We start from the raw sequence: 19,596 nt of genomic DNA on the forward strand, positions 1-19,596 counted from the left end.
TCTCGTGTGGATGTATATTATCACCTCAATAGTGGAACCAAATAAATATATGTTATGTACATATCTCATGTGGTTAGTATTATTATTATCTATTTAGGTTTATTGTTTATTTATTCAAATGCTATCGGTCGATAATTCTTAGTTAACTATCTATCAAATTAGTTTTATAGCAATCATTGATTGTCTGTTCACATGAGGACCATGAACATTTTATGATATTATTCATCACAAACCACCAAAATCTTCCTACTTCACTCGATGCTTCGGTGGTCGACGCCACTCCTAGTCTCCCAAAGTAGTTTTCTAAATAACACATTCAGTATTATATCCAACATTGTTCTACTGTAGGCCCAGTATTACATCCAACATTGTTCTACCGTAGGCCCAATATTATATCCAACATTGTTCTACCGTAGGCCCACCAGTGCATCCTCATTTATGCAACTTCCATCTTCCTCTCATGCACATTCTTTATCGACCAACTTTCAGAGTCATACAACATAGTTAACCTAACTGTCACCCTATACAAATTTCCCTTCGGTTTCAACGAGACAATGATGTCCCACAAACATTATAATGTTTGAAAGCACAACGTTGTAATAAAAGCATTTGAACGTACGATGCTACAATGTACATATAAACAAATTATGTTATTATTTCTTGCATTTAGCCCAACTTATTACTGTAAAAGATTAGCACACATATACATACCATAAGTTGTGAAGTAAGCTACTAGAAATGCATATCAAACAAGTACTGCTCTTTCTTAATGAACATCTTTAATGTTGATACATACAAAAAAACAGCATTACAAAATGTTGAAACAACTTAGGTTAGAAATAAATCGTTCTATGAGATTACAAAAACTTAATAATACACTATATATTAAGGGTATACGGACTTCCTTATTCTCAATCAACTTTTAATTCTTTCTCTTTGTGTTCTTCATCACCAACTATGGCTCCTTGATGCACAGATCCCAATATGTTTCTTAATTTAACACACAACTTTTAACAAAAATTGATCTATAAAATATAAAATCCCAATACATTTCTTAATCTTGGGTAATCAGATATTGAGTGGTTCTGCCTCCAATTCTCTCCCCTTATCTTGCCCTATATCAAAGCATACAAAATCAACTATTCACTCAAAAAAGAAAACATTTGTTCATCCCAAAAAGAATCTAGAGTAAATTACAAATTTGGTCCTTGTGCTTTACTCAAAACGGCATGTTTGCTCCAAATTTTGAAATCTTCTCAAAGTTAAGACTTGCATTCATTTTCGATTTGTAAAGCACATGGACCAAACTTGGGATTTTGAGTAAAACACAGGGACTAGATTTGTAATTTACTCAAGATAATAAAAAACTTACTTGATCTTTCTGCAACCCCCAAAAGCCGCCTTTGCAACATAGATGCAATGAAAAGGAAAAAGGAACACATTCCAAACATTACAGTAATTGGGAATGCATCAACCTTAATAAAAAGATTAAAAAAAGTCAATGAATGGTCAAATGTATAAATGTAAGCACAGCTAGATATATTGTGAGAGAGAGAGAGAGAGGGACTCACATTATAAAGTACAATGCATACAAAGATATTAAGTGGAATCCTGAAAAAGTTCATAATTGTACTTCTTGCTTCTTCAGGAATATATTGAGACCTCATTTTCATAATAGATGGCCAAAATAAACCAACACAAGCTTCAAACACACAGAATCCAATCAACTGAATACACCCTGCAAATTTTATACTTCCACCTTTCTCTTTCGAAGGAGCCACCAAAGACTGTAAAAAAAAAAACTCATTCTTCAGATTATTTGCATACATTAATTCAAAAAAGAAAAGCTTTATGTCATTAATGGGTAACAAAATGTTTTATGATATTACTTCTTTAGTACAATAGTGTTTTTTAACATTTCAAAAAGTTTGTTACCCATTGATGAAATGAACCCTTAAAAATGAGGTTAAAAAGTTTGGCGTACACTTGTGATGACTGGAAGCAAGAGAGAGGCTGAAGAGATGATGAAGACAATTTGCATGTAGCTTTCAACTTTGATTGATGCACGTGCTAATAAACGAGAAGCTAAAGAGCTTCCTAACATGGAAGATAACATGAAAGTAGCAAAAATGAAACCATGTGGAATGTCTTCACCATTTGGGCTTAAAGCAGGTGTCCATAAGAACACAAAAGTGTACATTGAACCCTCGAACAAAGATTGTATCGCACCCAATAATGCTATCTTTTCATCTGTTTTTACACACAAAAAATAAAAGAAACTATTAGGTCCAAATTTAGAAGGCAGAATGATATGCACGCATAATTACAAGATTGCCACTTTGGATTCTTCATGCTTCTCCTGTATATATATATATATATATATATATATATATATATATATATATATATATATATATATATATAGAGAGAGAGAGAGAGAGAGAGAGAGAGAGAAACCTGATGCAATTGCAACAGCAGCACCCCTGAATTGGGTCATAAGATCTTTGCTTTCTGATGAGTCACCATAATTTTCAGTCCATGATGATATGATGATGGCCATTCCAATGGCAAGAAAGATTGAAGCTGCATCAAATGGAGCAACAGGTCCCATGGCCAATGAACCAACTAAAAGATTTCCAAATAAACCAGCTAAAATGGCAACTAGTCCATTCCCAAGAAATATTGCCTTGGAGAATGTAATTGATAGCCATTGTTGCTCAAAACCTCTCTATAAATGCAACAAAACAAGAGCATTAGAACCATACACAATATAAAGGGTATATTTAGTAATGTAATATTATATCTCACCTTGTTGTGTTCAGCAACTAGCCATGATTCGAAGGCTGAAAAGAGGAGAGAGGTGGCAATCCCTCCCAATATACGCCCCACCATTAGAATTCTGTACTGAGGTGAATGCTTGGTGATGCAACTCAGAATGTAGGTTATGCAGTAAGTAATTGAAGCTCTTTTTCGACCACTGAATTTGGCAGAAACGAGTTGAATCAAGTTAAATTGAGGAGGATAATTGTTTAAAGTTGAAAAGATTGACTGGAATTTGGAAATTACTGTTTGTCAGCTAAGGATCCAACGATTGTCCCAAAGAGCATGGAAGATCCGAAACCAGCAATGAAGAGCTGCCCGATATCTCCTTTCCCGAAACCGTAAGTGGTGTAAAGGTAGTAGACATAAGGCCCCTGCAACCAATCACCAGCTACAACCACCATGAAAGAAAAAACTTAGTCACAAGTCATAACACAATCATCAAAAGTAACCAATGAGTTGTAAAGGATCTAGACTATCCCGATCTAACTCAAAGCTATTAGAACATAGTCAATATACTAGCCCAGATCCAAAAGGGTTGTAAAATTTAGCAGCATTTAATGCAAATCTGGATAATCCAGATCTAATTCATTCCGATAAATGCCGAATTACAAGTGTCAACTCAAATCATGAACAATTGGTAACGAGCATATACAGAAAATGATAATGTGGACGAGATATAATGATAAGGGAAGTAGAAAGGTACCCATCATAAGGGAGTAGACGAGGAGGTAATTGTTCTTGAAGGAATTGAAAGCAGAAGGAGTATTGATTCGATCTTTGTTGCTCTTGCTGAGCTCCATTGTTGCAACGACAACTCCTAAGGCCCCAAACACTATCAAGTAGAATAGCTCCATGGTTATCGATCTCGATCTCGATCTAAATCTGTGTTTGAGATGAGAGTGTGTATGGAAAAAGAGAAGACCCTTGAAAATCTGTGTAGTGTTCGCAATTTAAAGGAAGTGATGAGAAAGTGGAATGTATGTTAACCCCTCGTCACGAGCCGTCGACCTCTAAACATCGTAGCCAGAGTGTCGGTAGGGCGCATAATCTAAATTATTTTTGGTGTTTTTCTTTTTCTTTTTCTTTTTTCTAGGATAATTGCAAACAAACAAACAAACGCGTTTTATTTCCAAAAACCAAAAAAAAACAATAGATTATTGTTTGTTGGTAATTGAACAACTATTTTAAAAATAATAAATGGTTTTATTTGGTTGAATAGCAGTAATGAAGAAGTAGAGTAAATAGCATAATCGATAATGGGATATACATGGCGATTATATAGAAAGATATTTAAATAGGAATTAAGGTTAGTGACTAACGAACTAATATTAGCATATTCATTAAGACATTTCACCAGATATCTTATGTGCACCATTGATCTTTGATAATAGGATGAGGGAAGGGATGGCTTGATTCTTGGAGTGTGTTGAGAAAAAATAATGTCATTGCTTTCCTTTCGGCCATTGGTACAAAATAAAAGGTTTAGTTCCTAAAAAATCCTAATTGAGTTTGTTTTGTATAAATTAGTATTCTATATAAATATTTTTAAAAGTATAATGCATGCTTATAAGAGTTTTTTTATATCATATGTAGGTATAATATAATTTTCAGTTTATCTTAATATATAGTTTTACTTATATTTATCAACGTTTATTTAAAAATAAAAAAGTTAAAACATAATAATTTTCACAAGAGCATAGTACCTCCAATAAATTATCTTGGTAAAATGACAATGTTACACATATAACTATGGCACCGAAAAAACGCAAAACTAAAAGTGATCCAAAATGGCAAATGCCACCTAGAACATTCTATTACACCCAGTAAAATTAAAACAAGAGGCGTACAAAATGGCATAAGCAACCCATTAGGCCATAACATACAAATATCTTAAATATTACTAAAAGAGAAATCTTATGACATCATCTTAAATAATCTGGACCATTGATTGTATTTCAATCTTATTTTTTCCACCCTTAGATTAAATTGCTGACATCATCTTCCCCATATGGAATGTATTTAATTCCAATAAATGTTTTCCAATCATCAATCAATAACTTACATTCGTTGAAATTGAATGTATTTAATTCCAATGAAAACTTTCCATATTTTACATCTTGAATTTTCAATTATGAAGATTTTAATATGGTCAATTTTAAAAACATATTACTAACAAATCATTTCAATCAAGGCCTTAATATTAACCATTAATATAAATACGTTTATATTAGTAAACCATTAATATAAAATCTTTTTTTATTAGGAAATCATTAATACCGAAAAATTATATTCAAATTATCACATATATATATACGATTGATCATTGAATCCGCGACTCACATTTATTTTGAATCGTTTCTTTTCTTCAAACCTTCTCCTACAACATCGTTAATATTGTTTATAACTTTCATCATCATTCTCTACTATAAAGATTCACTCTTGTGCGCTAGAATGTCAGTACCTTCTTTCGCTTTTTATATTTTTTTTCGATTATTTTTTGTTCCTATATCAAATGTATGTATTCATATATTTCGATTTTCTTTATCACAAATTACATGAAATCAGTTAACTACTTTTCTAAAACTTTTCAAATAAACATGAAAAGATAACAAAACAAAAATTAACTATCTTTGTAACTGACATTAATTACGAAAATATTACTTTTATATATTAGAGATTATTATGATTTTTTTTTTAATTTTTATGTTATAAGAATCCGGTTAATGTTGGCATGATTTTAAAATATCATTGAAATTATTATGTTTTTGTATATCATATCAACCTACTTTTTTTATCTTTGTATAGTAACAATAAAATTTATTAATTTACACAACAAATATAGATATTTCAAATTTTGTAATATTATTATACCTTACAAAATACAACTCTCTCCAAAATAAATTTTCGCCAGTAATTTCATCCATAATTTCAACAAATTTAAATTTGTATTTTCTTTATTTAATTTTTCTTAATGATCCTGATTTTTTTTTCTCCAAAAGTATATCAAACATTTACGTCTTAGATAATGCTGCCCTATTATAATTATTATTTTCCAAAAGTATATCCGTTTAATGAGGAATTTGATATAATAAAGGAAGTGAATGTTAATTAAAATGAGATATATATTCCATAATTATTACATGAGTTTATTAAAAAAATTAATATCAAGGTGTCAACATTAAACATTTTTAAAGTGAAATTTCATAATACATACAAACGATGATGTTGTACAATGAAATATAAAATTGAATATACCGAAAAAAAAAACACTATTAAAGCAGTCAATCTTGAAAATAACATAGTTATGAAAAATTATAAAGTAAGATAAAAATTATAAGATATTAGGAGATTTGTAAAAAGTACATTTAGTAAAAGCGTTACGGTTATTAGAAAAAATAAGACCGTTAAGATTAGTGAAAATACAATATATAAACTAAATTATCACAATAGTAATGAAATGTCATTATTTGATATTTCATATAATTGACAGATATATCAAATTACATTAATGATATACTAAAATTATTCAAAGTTGCGCCAAAATTAATGCAAAGTTCTTGCGAACACTAAATAAATAAGAACAAACATAAAAGCTAGCATTTATATTTATAATCAATTTAAAATAAACCAATAATGATTTAGAAAAGAATCTCCATTGGTGATATACTAAAATTAAATCTATATAACATTTAACATTTTATAAGTTATATTACATAACTTTATTTTAAAAGCGTTGTAAACAATAAACCAAATATACATACTAACCACACAAAATAAACATATATGTGGTTCACTCATCATCGATATGATCATTTACGTTGATACGAGGACGTGGGATCTTTTAGCGAGAACCAAAACTGAACAATTACAGAACACTAAACGAAATAACAATGTATTTCTTGTGATAATTGAAAGGGATACCTCACCAATATGGGAGGATTTGAATATATATTAACAAAATAAAGTTATTACAGGAAGATAAAATAAAGAGAACAAAATAAAATTATTACAGAAAGATATACAGAGAATAATTTACAAGATAAAATAAATCAACTATTTAATGTAATTGATTCTGTTGATTTATTCCTAATATCCCCCCACAAGCGAGATGTGGTGGTCCAAGATGAAGCATAGCTCGAAAGAATTCAAATTGTGGACGTGAAAGACTTTTTGTGAAAATGCCAGCCACCTGAAGCTTGGTAGAAACAAATTTAGTATACAATCTACCAGATGAAACGAGCTCACGAATAAAGTGATAATCAAGATCAATATGTTTTGCCCGTTTATGAGACACCGGATTTTGGCTTAGGAATAGAGCACTACGGTTGTCACGTAAGAGAGTTGGGTGATCTGGCGGTAAAGCATGAAGTTCGCGCAACAAATGAGTGACCCAAACGATTTCAGCAGCGGTGTTTGCCATTGCCTGATATTCCGACTCACAGCTTGAACGAGCAACTGTAGGCTGCTTTTTAGCACTCCACGAAACTATATTACCCCCAAGAAAAATGGAGTAACCATATGTGGACCTTCGGGTTTCTATACATCTAGCCCAATCAGCATCTGAATAACCCAAAATAGATGTGTCATTAAGCTTTTTGAAAGTAAGCCCAAAAGAAACGGTACCCTTGATATAACGAAGAATTCTCTTGACACCTTGAAAATGATCTGTCGTAGGGTTTTGAAGAAACTGACTTACTTAATTAACGGCATATGAAATATCAAGCCGAGTAATGGTCAAGTACTGAAGCGCGCCCACAAACGAGGGACACGCTGTTGGATTAGAATACGAGGTACCAGTAGATGTGAATATCTCATGGGAGGCTAGAGGTGTGCCTACCGGTTTGGCATGGAGAAGATTTGCTCAGTCTAGAATGTCATGCGCATATTTAGACTGACTAAGAAATAAGCCATCATCCGTATATGAAACTTCAAGACCCAAGTAGTAGTTTAGGTCACCAAGATCCTTAACTGCAAATTCTTGATGAAGTTTAGTAATAAACGAAGAGAGAACTTGTTCGTTGTTGCCGGTTAAAATGAGATCATCAACGTAAACAGGAAGATAAACAATGCACGCTTCCCGTTTAAAAACAAAAAGCAAAGTGTCGGATCGAGCACACGTGAAACCGTCTGTAATAAGAAATGAACTAAGACGATGAAACCATGCTTGCGGAGCTTGTTTTAGCCCATATAATGCCTTTTTAACATGCAAATGTAATTAGGAAAACGAGGGTCGACAAAACCAGGTGGTTGTTCCATAAATAGAGTTTCATTCAAATAACCATTGAGAAAATCATTTTTGACATCGAGTTGATGAAGACGCCATTTATTGATAATTGCAAGAGACAAGACAATACCTATCGTGGCCGCCTTAACAATGGGACTAAATGTAAGAGAATAATCAAGACCCGAAACTTGAGTAAATCCTTGAGACACAAGTTGTGCTTTAAGGCGTTCAACTGATCCATCTGAATGATACTTTGTGCGAAACACCCATTTGGAACCGACGACATTTCAATAGTAGGGCGTGGTACTAAAACCCAAGTATCATTTTGTTGAAGAGCTGTCATTTCTTCATGCATTGCTAACATCCACTTTGGGTTTTTAGCAGCAGATTTGAATCCTTTTGAGCAAATAGAGCCGAGTAAAGTGCATGAGAAGGTGTATGAGATAAATCCAATTGGTGTCGAGGTTTGAAAATCCCAGCTTTTGCTCGTGTAGTCATGTGATGAGTTGAAATAGATTGTTGGTTTGTATTCAGAGGTTGTTGTGGTTGTGGTATTGGATTTGAAGCATTAGACATATTGATGGGCTCATCATCATGAAGTGGGCTAAGAGGAGACTGTGGTCCATCATTGGGCTGCGGTTGGGCTATTGGGTCTGAAAAAGATGGATGCTTCGTAATAGAACAAGAGGAACAAGGCTGCCTGGAGGGCATAACTAACTTTATTGATACTTTTGCAACAGCAGGTGAGGATGCCACAGTAGAACTGTTATCAAAAAAGTTATTAAGTCCAACAAGGTTTGATCCTTAGTAGCGACGTTTCCCGAAAAGGGAAACAATCTTCATCAAAACGAGCATGACCTGTCACATAAATACGAGAAGTGACTGGGTCCAAACAACGAAAGCCCTTGTATTGAGAAGAATAGCCAATAAAGATACACGGGATGTGTGACATCTCCAAAATCACGGCCAGAAAAGACCGATTTCATTTATGCTTTTTAAAATAATTTCAGAGTAAATCCTTTTGATTTAAAAGAGTTGCGGAATTTGTTCCCAAAACAAAATATGATAAAATAATATTTATCAAAACATTTCATCAAGAGATGCATTTTCATTATATAATCAAAACTCGGGATGTCATGTTCCGATACAGACCATAAAGCATAAACGATAACATTACAAGTCATTCAACAAATATATACATATATAGACTTGTAAACAAAACAACTTGATGATTCAACCATCTTATGCCCTCACGCCACTACCTGTAATACGAATAAACTGAGTGGGTCAGGCTTGGGAGCCTGGTGAGCATATAGGGTTTTCAATCCACAATAAATAATTATATTTAATTTCACCAACCAACAATAACCCGATTACCCATTCCTGTTATCCTCACTTTATATCCCTAAAACAACATCTATCTCAAGGGACCTAATCTAGGATTTTCATCGGGACGGACATTACTGCTAAGGGGTTTCCTCAACAATAGATATCCTAAAGGCAACCATGAGGGGGATAGAGTACACTGGTGAACACATCGTTCACAACACCTACTGGTTATGAACCTGCTAGCGTTCCACATGAATGTCTAGAAAGAGTTTGTGGTCGTTATCCATACTCCGCTGAATAACTAGATCAACAACAACAACATCAAGGCCTCTCATCTGTTTATCACACATCAATTATCTACCCATGTTCTACCCAACATATTAGTAGATAAAAATATATATTTTTATACATAGTTTAAAACCTGTATAACATTCTCATTCAATACATATTCCAATCAACAGATGAGACACATACACATAACACGTATTTCATAGAGAATAAATCATATTTATGAGATAGAAGAAAGTGAATATATATTCACACATATAACAACAAAATATACACATAACATGTATATCATATAAAATACTTCATAGTTATGCGTTAGAAGAAAGTAACTACACACTCACTTGATCAGAAGATGATCGGACAGCACTACGACTTGCAGAAGTAGTATTCTTCAGTAGATCTGGAAGATCTTCACAAAAACCGGGCTTCTCGCGAGCAGAGCTTCGGCTCGGGAATTGTACTTCTCGGGATCTTCGGGGCTTCGGGACTTGCTTCGGGGCTCGGGATTGATACCGGGGATTCGGGGGTACTTCTTTGCACGTAAATCGATGCAATACAGGAGAGAGATAAGAGAGTGAGCAACCAAACTCGGCTGGCCCTTCAAATCTATTTATAGGGCAAAACTGGCCCTTGCCACGTCGTGGCACCTTTTTCCACGTCGTGGGATTGGTCGTCACTGCATGCGTCATCGCAAGTTGCATCTGGGGGACTCCCGGAGGTGTAAGAAGACTCGCCACATCGTGTCACTGATTGCCACGTCGTGGTATCTGACAGTTTTGGGGTTTCGCGCCCCAAACTTCAGAAATTCATAACTTTTGCATACGAAATCCGTTTTCGACGTTCTTTATATCGACGTGAAGGTGAGATTATGCTCTACAAATCTCGTTTAGACTCCATTGGCTAATTTTGACTTGATTTTTAATATATTATAAGTATATTACTTATATATTATTTTCAGTAGGCTGGGACAGAAAAACTCTGTTCGAAATTCATAGCTCCTTCATCTGAACTCCGTTTTCGTCTGTCTTTTTATCGTTGGACTACTATCGATGAGATATTCAATTCTCATTTAGAAATTTTTGGCTAAATATCACTCGATCTCTATTTCGAGTATTCGGGCTGCATACCGCTAAATCGAAACTTCGAAAAATCATAACTTCCTCATACGAAGTCAGATTTGGGCGTTCTTTTCATGAACGCTCTCGGTTTAACGAACTCTACGACTTTCATTTAGATCGCTAAGGCTAAATATTGCTCTAACGTAAATTTCACTTTTTACGTCATTCAGCGTCGTGCCGGTTCTGTCGCGAAACTTCGACAGGTTATAACTTCTTCGTTATAACTTGGATTTCGGCATTCTTTATATATTCGAAAAACCTTGTTTCAACTACTACAACATTATCCATAGATATCGACTTTATCTAACATTTCATTCTGACGCTTATTTTTATTCTTAATTAAATTAAGACACACAATTAAGCACATAATGCATAATACTCAAATAATACACTTCTATTATTTCAAAACGGGTTACAAAGGTTAACCTGGACTACTATATCAATATTAATGACAAGCCCGGAAATACAGGCGTTACAATTCTCTCCACCTTAGAATGATTCCGTCCCCGAAATCACACACCAACAAACAAATGTGGATAACGACCCATCATGTCACTCTCCGTCTCCCAGATGAGATTCAGCCCATCATGTCACTCTCCGTAAACACAAGCGTTACAGGATGCTTCGAGGAGCAAGCTTGTTAGGAGAGTAATCCCGAAGATAAGGATAAACCAAACACCCATTGGTTCGAAAATTGTTGTATGTGGGTGGCCGAAGAAAAAGGAGCTCAAATGGAGAGTTTTTATTTAATACATGTGTAGGTAGACGATTTATGATATATACAGCAGAGCTAAAAGCGTCCACCCAATAAGGTGTGAGAACATGTGCATTGAAGAGCATAGCGAGACCCATTTCGACAATATATCGATGTTTACGTTCAGCCCACCTATTTTGTTGGGGCGTATACGGATATGAGAGACAATGAAATGTTCCATTATCTTCAAATATGTGACAGACTGCGTTGTTGACAAACTAACCGCCACCATCACTTTGAAAGACTTTGATTTTTCTGTCAAATTGTGTCTGCACAAACTTAACAAAGGTAGAGAGAACCGTATAAAATCCAAATTTTGTCTTTAATGGGTAGAACCAAGTCAAACGAGAGAAATCATCAATAAACACGACATAATAGTTATAACCATCCTTAGAAATAACGGGTGAAGGACCCCATAAATCACAATGAACGAAATCCAAAGGTGCTAAAAATCGTTTATTATTTATATCAAAAGATAAACGATGTCCTTTTGAAAGTTGACAAGATGAACAAACAATGGGTTTCGGTAAAACAGATGTAACCGATAAATAACCCATCTTATTTAAAAAAGAAACAACATCAAATGCAGCATGCCCAAGGCGAGAATGCCACAACTCGTAAGAAGCACGTGCACGTTTATTTGTGACAACAACGAAGGCCTGAGGTCCATCATGAAGAACGTAGAGACCGTTTTCACATCTTCCCCGTGCTAATATTCGGTTCATTTCCCTGTCCTAAATATGGAAGAAAGGTTAAGAAACATCCACATGATTGTCTAGAGTGAGTTTACTAATTGACAAAAGGTTTTTTTTGTCAAATGTGATATAACTAAGACTAGCGGTGTTAATCGGGTAAATTTTTCGGGTTTCGGGTAATTCGGGTAATTCATATTAAAAAAATTACCCTTTACCCTACCCAAACTAAATTCGGGTAATTCGGGTTTGGGTAATTCAGGTAGTGGGTCGGGTAAGGGTAATTCGGGTATTACCCGATTTTTTTAGTGACACCTAAAAATAAATTTAATGAAATAAGTATGTGGTGCTCAAACTTTGAACATTGAGATTTTTTACTCAATAATATTTGAGATATCAAGTATTCGTTTAACGATTTAATCGAATCTAATAAGATATTAAAAAAACAAATACTTAAAGAAATAATAACAACCAAAATTACTTGATATCAATGTATATGCATATATTTTGCATTTAGAAAAAAAAACTCATGTATTAAATCTAGAAAACATAGAAATCCATTACATATTATGAAAAAAATAACATTCAAGCTCCAAAAGACATTCATAAATATACTCGTCTTCTTGCACCTACTCGTTCTTCTTGCACATTCACTACTTCATCTTGCTCAATTCTATATAAAAAAAAGTCGAATAAAATTAGTATTAAAAGGAAAATATATTAAATTTACAATAATTAAAATAATGAATGATAAACAATTACCTTTGTCAATTTGTTGATTTTCTTCCCAATCTTTTTCATAATCGATTGTGTCACTTATGCTACCCTGAATCCAGTTTTGTGTACAAATTAAACTTTCAACAATCTTAGGAGTCAAAGAACTCCTAAACGGACCCAGCACCCTCCCACTAGTGCTAAAAACAGATTCCGAAGCCACGGTTGAGACGGGAATGGCAAACACATCTCTTGCCATCAATGATAGAACCAGGAATCTTGAACTATTCACTTTCCACCAATCTAGAATACTAAACATTTCTGAGTCGTCTTCAACACTTTCTTGCAAATATTTTTCTAACTTCCCAATTGATTCAACTACGTTCGTCTTCATCTTTTCTCTTAGTTTATTTCTTAATGGGGGATTAGGTGCCATAAAATCCGGGTTTTGGCGTTTCCCTAGTATCAATGATGAAGTGGTAGACTCGGCAGTATTTGAAGTAGAACTTGGAGAATGAATTTTAATATAATCATTATATAATTCATACATAGAATCCATGATATATTTCTTTTTGGCCTCCACCCCCTTTTCTCCATAACGATCCTCAAGTAGTATAACCAAATACTTTACTTTGTTCCTCGGATCAAGAATCAAAGCAAAGTAGAGCAATAAATTCATTTTTTCTATGTCGCCAAAATACTTATCAAACTTCATATTCATGGCCAATGCAATATCACAAAGACTAGAAGGAAATAACATCATCCAAGAGCGTACGAATGGAATATATATCTTCAATGCATGTGTTTGATGTCACATAAAGTGTCCCAGAAATCTTCAAAGTAACATCATGAAAAGGTTTTAAAAAATGACATACATTCCTAACCCTTTCCCAATCGCTTGATGAAGGTATCGACAAACCCGCCTTTTCAATTTCGCACCAAAAATCAAATTCCTCAAGATCATATCTCTCAAAAGTTTTTTGGTAAGCTTGGGCAATTTCCAACATATGGTAAGTAGAGTTCCATCTTGTTGGCACATCTCTCTTCAAGTGTTTTGTTATACCGGGATTAGCAACCTTAGCAAACTCGGTAAACTTATGAATTCTAGAAGGCGGTTGCCTAATCCATTTAACCGCCCATTGAACTATCTCAACCGCCTTATCAACTTTTTTTATGCCATCTTGCACCACTAAATTTAAATTGTGGGCAATACATCGAATATGCATCCATTTCCCACACTTGTTGGAGTTTTGAAAACTTTTTTTCATGAAGTCAATTGTCACATCTTTCGCACTTGCATTGTCAATAGAAATTGTGAAAACGTTTTCTATTTCCCACTCCGTTAAACATTTCTCAACCATTTTCCCAATATCAACCCCACGGTGACTCTCTTGAGAAGAAAAACACAACACTTTTTTTTTAATTTCCATTCATTATCAATAAAGTGGGCGGTGAGACACATATAACATGATTGTGGTTTAGAAGTCCACGTATCGATGGTCAAACATATTCTACCAACATTTTTTATAATAAAGTCACGATTTTTTTCTTTTTCGTCTATAAACAATTGGTAGACATCCGTTGTGCTTGTACTTCTACACGGAACTTTAAACAATGGTTGAGTAACCCTATTGTAATACCTAAAGCCCGCACCTTCTACAAAGCTAAAAGGAAGTTCATCAACTACCAACATGTGAGCTAGAGCTTTTTGACTCTCATTTTGATCAAATTTCCAAGCTGGCAATTTGTTTTCATCACCGTATTGGAAAGCTAGTTGTGTTTGCCCACCACTAAGTTTAGCCAAGTAAACTTTACATTTAGTTAAATGATAACCTAGATTTTTGGTCCCATAACCACCTGATTCGCACTTGTAATTCCCGCCACCACAATGCTTACATTTGCATCTTTGAACACCCTTTTCGTCCTTATACCTTTCAAATTATTTCCAAACTTTTGATCTTGGGTTGAATTCTTTAGTTTTTTTTCTCTTTTTCTTGTGGAACTTGATCATTGGTTGGGTTGTCAACTTCAATCGTCTCATCTTCCACTTCAATATAGTCATCCTTTTTTGACATCTAAAACAAGAAAAAAAAAACAGAAAAACTGTTAAAGACATAAAAATCAGGAAAAAAAATTATAAACAGGAAAAAAACAGATAAACTGCTGATGTAAAACATATTTCATCAATAATAGGCTAGCAAAATATTTCAATGAAAACGATGAATAGCATATTTCTATGCAAAAAACAGAAAAAAAAAATTATGTGTTTTACTTAGTTTTTCAATTAAGCTTATCCATTTAGGTAGTAAATTTCGTGGCATAGTTTTATTTGGAAGTTTCAGTTTTACACACATTATCATATTCCTTCTTTGCTCATTCTTTTCACATACTATATTTTTGGACGAGGCCTTAATATGTCAATTAATGTTCCATTTTCATTACTTCATCTTGTGGGGCCTAATCTATGTCTCTTGATTAATTTTGTTTCCAAATAAGATTTACAAAAATGAAGAACGAAAGCCAAAACAAATGAAGAGTACAAATTTTTTCTACAACTAAATAAAAGAAGAGATGAATTCCAACAAAGTTATAACTTTTCTTTTGGGTGAATCTTTTCTAGTTTATGATATATATTATACTAAACATTTGAACAAATTGTAAATTGTAAAATAAATTGTAAACTGTAAAATAAAAGCAAATTGTAAACATTTGTCTAGTTATGTATTTGATCTCTTTTAATTGTTTTCCAATGCAACTCGAAATATAATTTCATTTGCTTATTCTTATATTATAAACATAATGTTTTATGAAGTACTTCTCATCACCAAACGCATTGTTCAAAAAAAATTCAGCAATAATTGTGGATCAAGCTTTCAATTCTATAGTAAAACCCACCAATTTATCTACAGAAAAGTATCATCAGATTTGGAAAATAAATATAACCGAACGAAATCCAAAACAAATAATACTATTAGTTTCCCAAACACACACAAACATAGGGCCCTGTCGCCATGCCAATCATAATCAAGATGAATCCCAACAAATTGTAAACTGTAAAATAAAACCAATGCTTTTGCTTTTTCTTTAAAGCCACAAGAGCCTCATTCAAAGTTGCACTAGTATTCTAATTTGCTATGTCAAGAGAGGATCAATTTGTTGTTATAACTTACATTTGAGTTTGAAGTTCAAATCCGTTATTTTTTCCTGGAGTGGTGACGAGCTGAAGTGACGCTGCGATGAGCCGACGAACACCTGATGACCGGCGAGGCAGCGGCGAGCCGACGACCACCTGATGACCGACAAGGAGGTGGCGACGATGATCGACGGTGACGAACGAAGAGGCAGACAAGGTTTTTTTTTACATAGAGAAAATAGAACGAGGTAAATTGGGTTGTGATTTGGGAATTGAGACGGATAAAAGGGATATTGCCATATTGGGCCATTATTTGTTATATATATTTTGGGTAATTCAGGTATACCCGAAACCCAATACACTTACCCTTTACCCGACCTAAAAAAATTGGGTTACCCAAATACCGAAAAAATTAACCCGATATCCGAATTACCCGATACCCGAAAAAATTGGGCGGGTAATTCGGGTAACGGGTATTTTCGACAGGGCTAAGTAAGACATCCTGTAATTTAAGGTTATTTTTTAGGGAAGAATTACCCATATGAGAGATAGAAAAAGAGTTACCATTTCCAAAAGTCACGTTTGCATCACCCATATATGGTTTAGCATGATTAACCTTGTCTGGAGAAGGAGTCATATGAGTCGTTGCACCTGCGTCGACGTACCAATCTGGTGCATTTTGGGTAACATGGAATTATGCCTAAAAAGCTTGTGCAAGATTTGCATCTAATGGTGATGCTTGAGAGGCAAAAGAAGCAAGATTGGGACATTGATTTTCAGAGTGACCATTTTTTCTGCATAACTGACAATGATGAGGATGCTTCCTATGCCCTCTATCGCCAGAAAAATAGACCCGATTGTTATTGAAGGGAGTATCACAGTAGAAGGTAGCCTGAGGTGCAACATATCCATGGAGAGAGTGTAAAAACATTTCATGACTCTCTGCCTGAGAGAGTAAATCACGAAATAAGGGGCGTGTATAGGCTATTCGAATCGATGTTGAGAAGGTCTCGAAAGATGCACCCAAGCCGCAAAGAAACCAATGAACTTTGTCCATCTCATTGACAACATGACCAATAGCGAATAGTTGGTCACAAATACCTTTGAATTTTTAACCAAATTTTGAAACAGAAATAGTACCTTTGGTGATTTTCCAGAGTTGATCATGGAGATTCTGAATTCGCTTGACAGAAGAGTTACTGTAGGCATTTTCAAGAGCCAACCAAACAGAGTGGGCAACAGTGAGACCAAGAATCTCAACCGCTTCTTCTTAAGAGAAAGAAGCATTGATGGGAATGAGAGCCTTTTGATCTGCATCACGCCAAACAGAGTAAGAAGGGTTGGGAGATTCTTTACCTTCTGTAACAATAATAGGAGAAGGTGATGAAGAAGATCCATCAATGTGTCCCATGAGTTTCTGAACAATGAAAATTGGAATCATATGATTTTTCTAGAGAAGATAGTTACTGGAGAGAGTTTAAAAGAAATCATGTGCAAAATAGTGGCCATTGGGAGGGTGCTATCGGTGGTTAAAGAGGAAGAAGACATGGCAGATTAGTCAAAGTTACAGAGGAAGGAGAATGGAGAACGTAGAGAGAGAGAGAATGAACTTTTTAGAAAAATTTGGCTGATACCATATGATAATTGAAAGGGAAGATTTGAATATATATATATATATATATATATATATATATATATATATATGTAACAAAATAAAGTTATTACAAGAAGATATACAGAGAATAATTTACAAGATAAAATAAATCAACTATTTAATGTAATTGATTCTGTTGATTTATTCATAATATTTCTAAGGTGTAATCATACTAAATTGTTTGTGCAATGTGATAAAAAAGTATTTATCAACCCCCTTAAATCAAAGGAATTTTCTTTGATGAGAAACACTCAAGGATTTAATCACAAAACTCACAAGTTAACACTCTTAAAACTACTTAAATTTCATATCAATTGTGCCTCTATGATGTAATTGTTTATATACAAAATTCACAACCTGTGAGTCTTTCCTTACAAATAGGAATGTAAAATAATCCCAACAATATTGACCAGAATGCTCAGAGATATCGACTTAACCGATTATCAAGTTCGCCAGGTCAACTAAAGATGTTGGTGTGATATTCTTTTACATAGCTCCAACATAATGTATGTAATGATTATCATGTACCAAACACTTGCTAATTATATTGTTAGATGTTAGTTAGAAACAATTAGCTTGATAGTTAGTTTACCCAAGCATAGTTAGCTCATGTATAATTATTATAAAAATATTTCTTTCATTGATGTAATGGTTATACTGATCAATACACGAATTATTACCTTTCAATTTTGTCTTCCTTATCTTCTAATTCATATGTTGTATCTTGAAATTGTATTAGAGCTTGAGATATGATCTTCTGCAAATTACACTATGTTCTTATTTTTTTCAATCGATTTGATCTTTTCATCTTATCACAATGAGTACTCTTAATTCTTCTTCGATTGTTGTTGATAATAATAATTCGAATGCTTCGGGAGTTCAATAAGGAGATGATTCTCCAAACATGTTCTTAGTTTCGACATTTCTTACTGGTAATGAAAATTACCTTCAATGGAAGTTTTATGTTCAAATTGCTTTGGGAGCCAAGAAGAAGCTTGGATAAATTGACATAACTTCTTCGAAGCCTGAATATGGTGAAAATGAGATTGTTGATTGGATCAACACAAAATTCATGGTATGAGCATGGTTATTGAATTCGATTTCTAAGGAGATCTATAAAATAATTATTTTTCTATAACTGCAAAGGAATTGTGGAACGAATTAGAAGAACACTTTGGTGAAATCAATGTACCATTGATCTATCAACTTCAAAGGCAAATTGCTTCAGTTATTCAAGGTAATGATTCACTCTCAAAGTATTACACTCGTTTGAAACAGTTATGGGATGAGCTTAATTGTTTGATTCCTTTACCACCATGATACGTGTGGTTCTGCTAAGAACATATCTAAAATTACTACAATGACAAGACTTATGCAATTCTTGACAAGATTAAGTGATATATATATATATATATATATATATATATATATATATATATATATATATATATATGATAATCTACGTAATTAGATCCTTGTACTAGATCATTTGCCTAGTGTTCATAAAGCTTACTCTATGGCCCTAAGAGTTGAAAAACAGAGGGAAATGCAAATTAATTTATCTATCGTTGATGATATGGCTACCATGTTTGTGAAATCTTTAAACTCAAACAATAATTTTAAGAAGTAGAGTAATAACTCTCAGTACAAAGGTAAAAAAAGAATACATAATAAAGAATCAAAATGATCGATATTGTAATTTTTACAAAGTAACTACACATACAAAAGATTCATGTTTCAAGCTCATATGCTATCATGATTGGTAGAATGAGTATAGGGACAAGAAAAAGAAAATTACAACTCTGCTCACTATAACAACCCATATTTTCTACACTTAACTAACTGGGGATTATCAAAAAAAAAATTC

General features: G+C 33.7%; 2 protein-coding genes across 2 annotated transcripts; both read right to left on the reverse strand.

Moving 5' to 3' along the window:
* Positions 1 to 745: 745 nt before the first annotated feature.
* On the reverse strand, positions 746 to 3,805 carry LOC145057843 (uncharacterized). Its single transcript, XM_079005754.1, has 8 exons — positions 3,527 to 3,805; positions 3,067 to 3,211; positions 2,809 to 2,977; positions 2,458 to 2,728; positions 1,985 to 2,250; positions 1,572 to 1,787; positions 1,373 to 1,475; positions 746 to 1,115 (listed from the first exon to the last, which is right to left on the reverse strand). The coding sequence occupies exons 1-8, from the start codon at positions 3,675 to 3,677 to the stop codon at positions 1,069 to 1,071; spliced, it is 1,368 nt and encodes a 455-aa protein (XP_078861880.1). The 5' UTR covers positions 3,678 to 3,805; the 3' UTR covers positions 746 to 1,068.
* A 9,076-nt stretch (positions 3,806 to 12,881) lies between these two features.
* LOC145059535 (zinc finger BED domain-containing protein RICESLEEPER 1-like) lies at positions 12,882 to 13,621 on the reverse strand. The gene is made up of 2 exons (XM_079007379.1): positions 12,991 to 13,621; positions 12,882 to 12,901 (listed from the first exon to the last, which is right to left on the reverse strand). Exons 1-2 carry the CDS (start codon positions 13,619 to 13,621, stop codon positions 12,882 to 12,884), a joined length of 651 nt encoding a protein of 216 aa, XP_078863505.1.
* Between the last annotated feature and the right edge of the window lie 5,975 nt (positions 13,622 to 19,596).

Source organism: Lactuca serriola, chromosome 6 (genome assembly GCF_051521515.1).
Source record: "Lactuca serriola cultivar US96UC23 chromosome 6, Lser_US96UC23_V15, whole genome shotgun sequence".
In the NCBI taxonomy this organism is placed as follows: domain Eukaryota; kingdom Viridiplantae; phylum Streptophyta; class Magnoliopsida; order Asterales; family Asteraceae; genus Lactuca; species Lactuca serriola.

Coding starts and splice junctions, on each gene's coding strand:
- LOC145057843 (XM_079005754.1), bottom strand. CDS start 3,677: ATGGAGCTATTCTACTTGATAGTGTTTGGGGCCTTAGGAGTTGTCGTT. Junction 2,729..2,808: donor TAGTTGCTGAACACAACAAG/GTGAGATATAAT, acceptor TTGCATTTATAG/AGAGGTTTTGAGCAACAATG. Junction 1,476..1,571: donor TATGCATTGTACTTTATAAT/GTGAGTCCCTCT, acceptor CTTTTTATTAAG/GTTGATGCATTCCCAATTAC.
- LOC145059535 (XM_079007379.1), bottom strand. CDS start 13,621: ATGAATTTATTGCTCTACTTTGCTTTGATTCTTGATCCGAGGAACAAA. Junction 12,902..12,990: donor AAATCAACAAATTGACAAAG/GTAATTGTTTAT, acceptor TTTTTTATATAG/AATTGAGCAAGATGAAGTAG.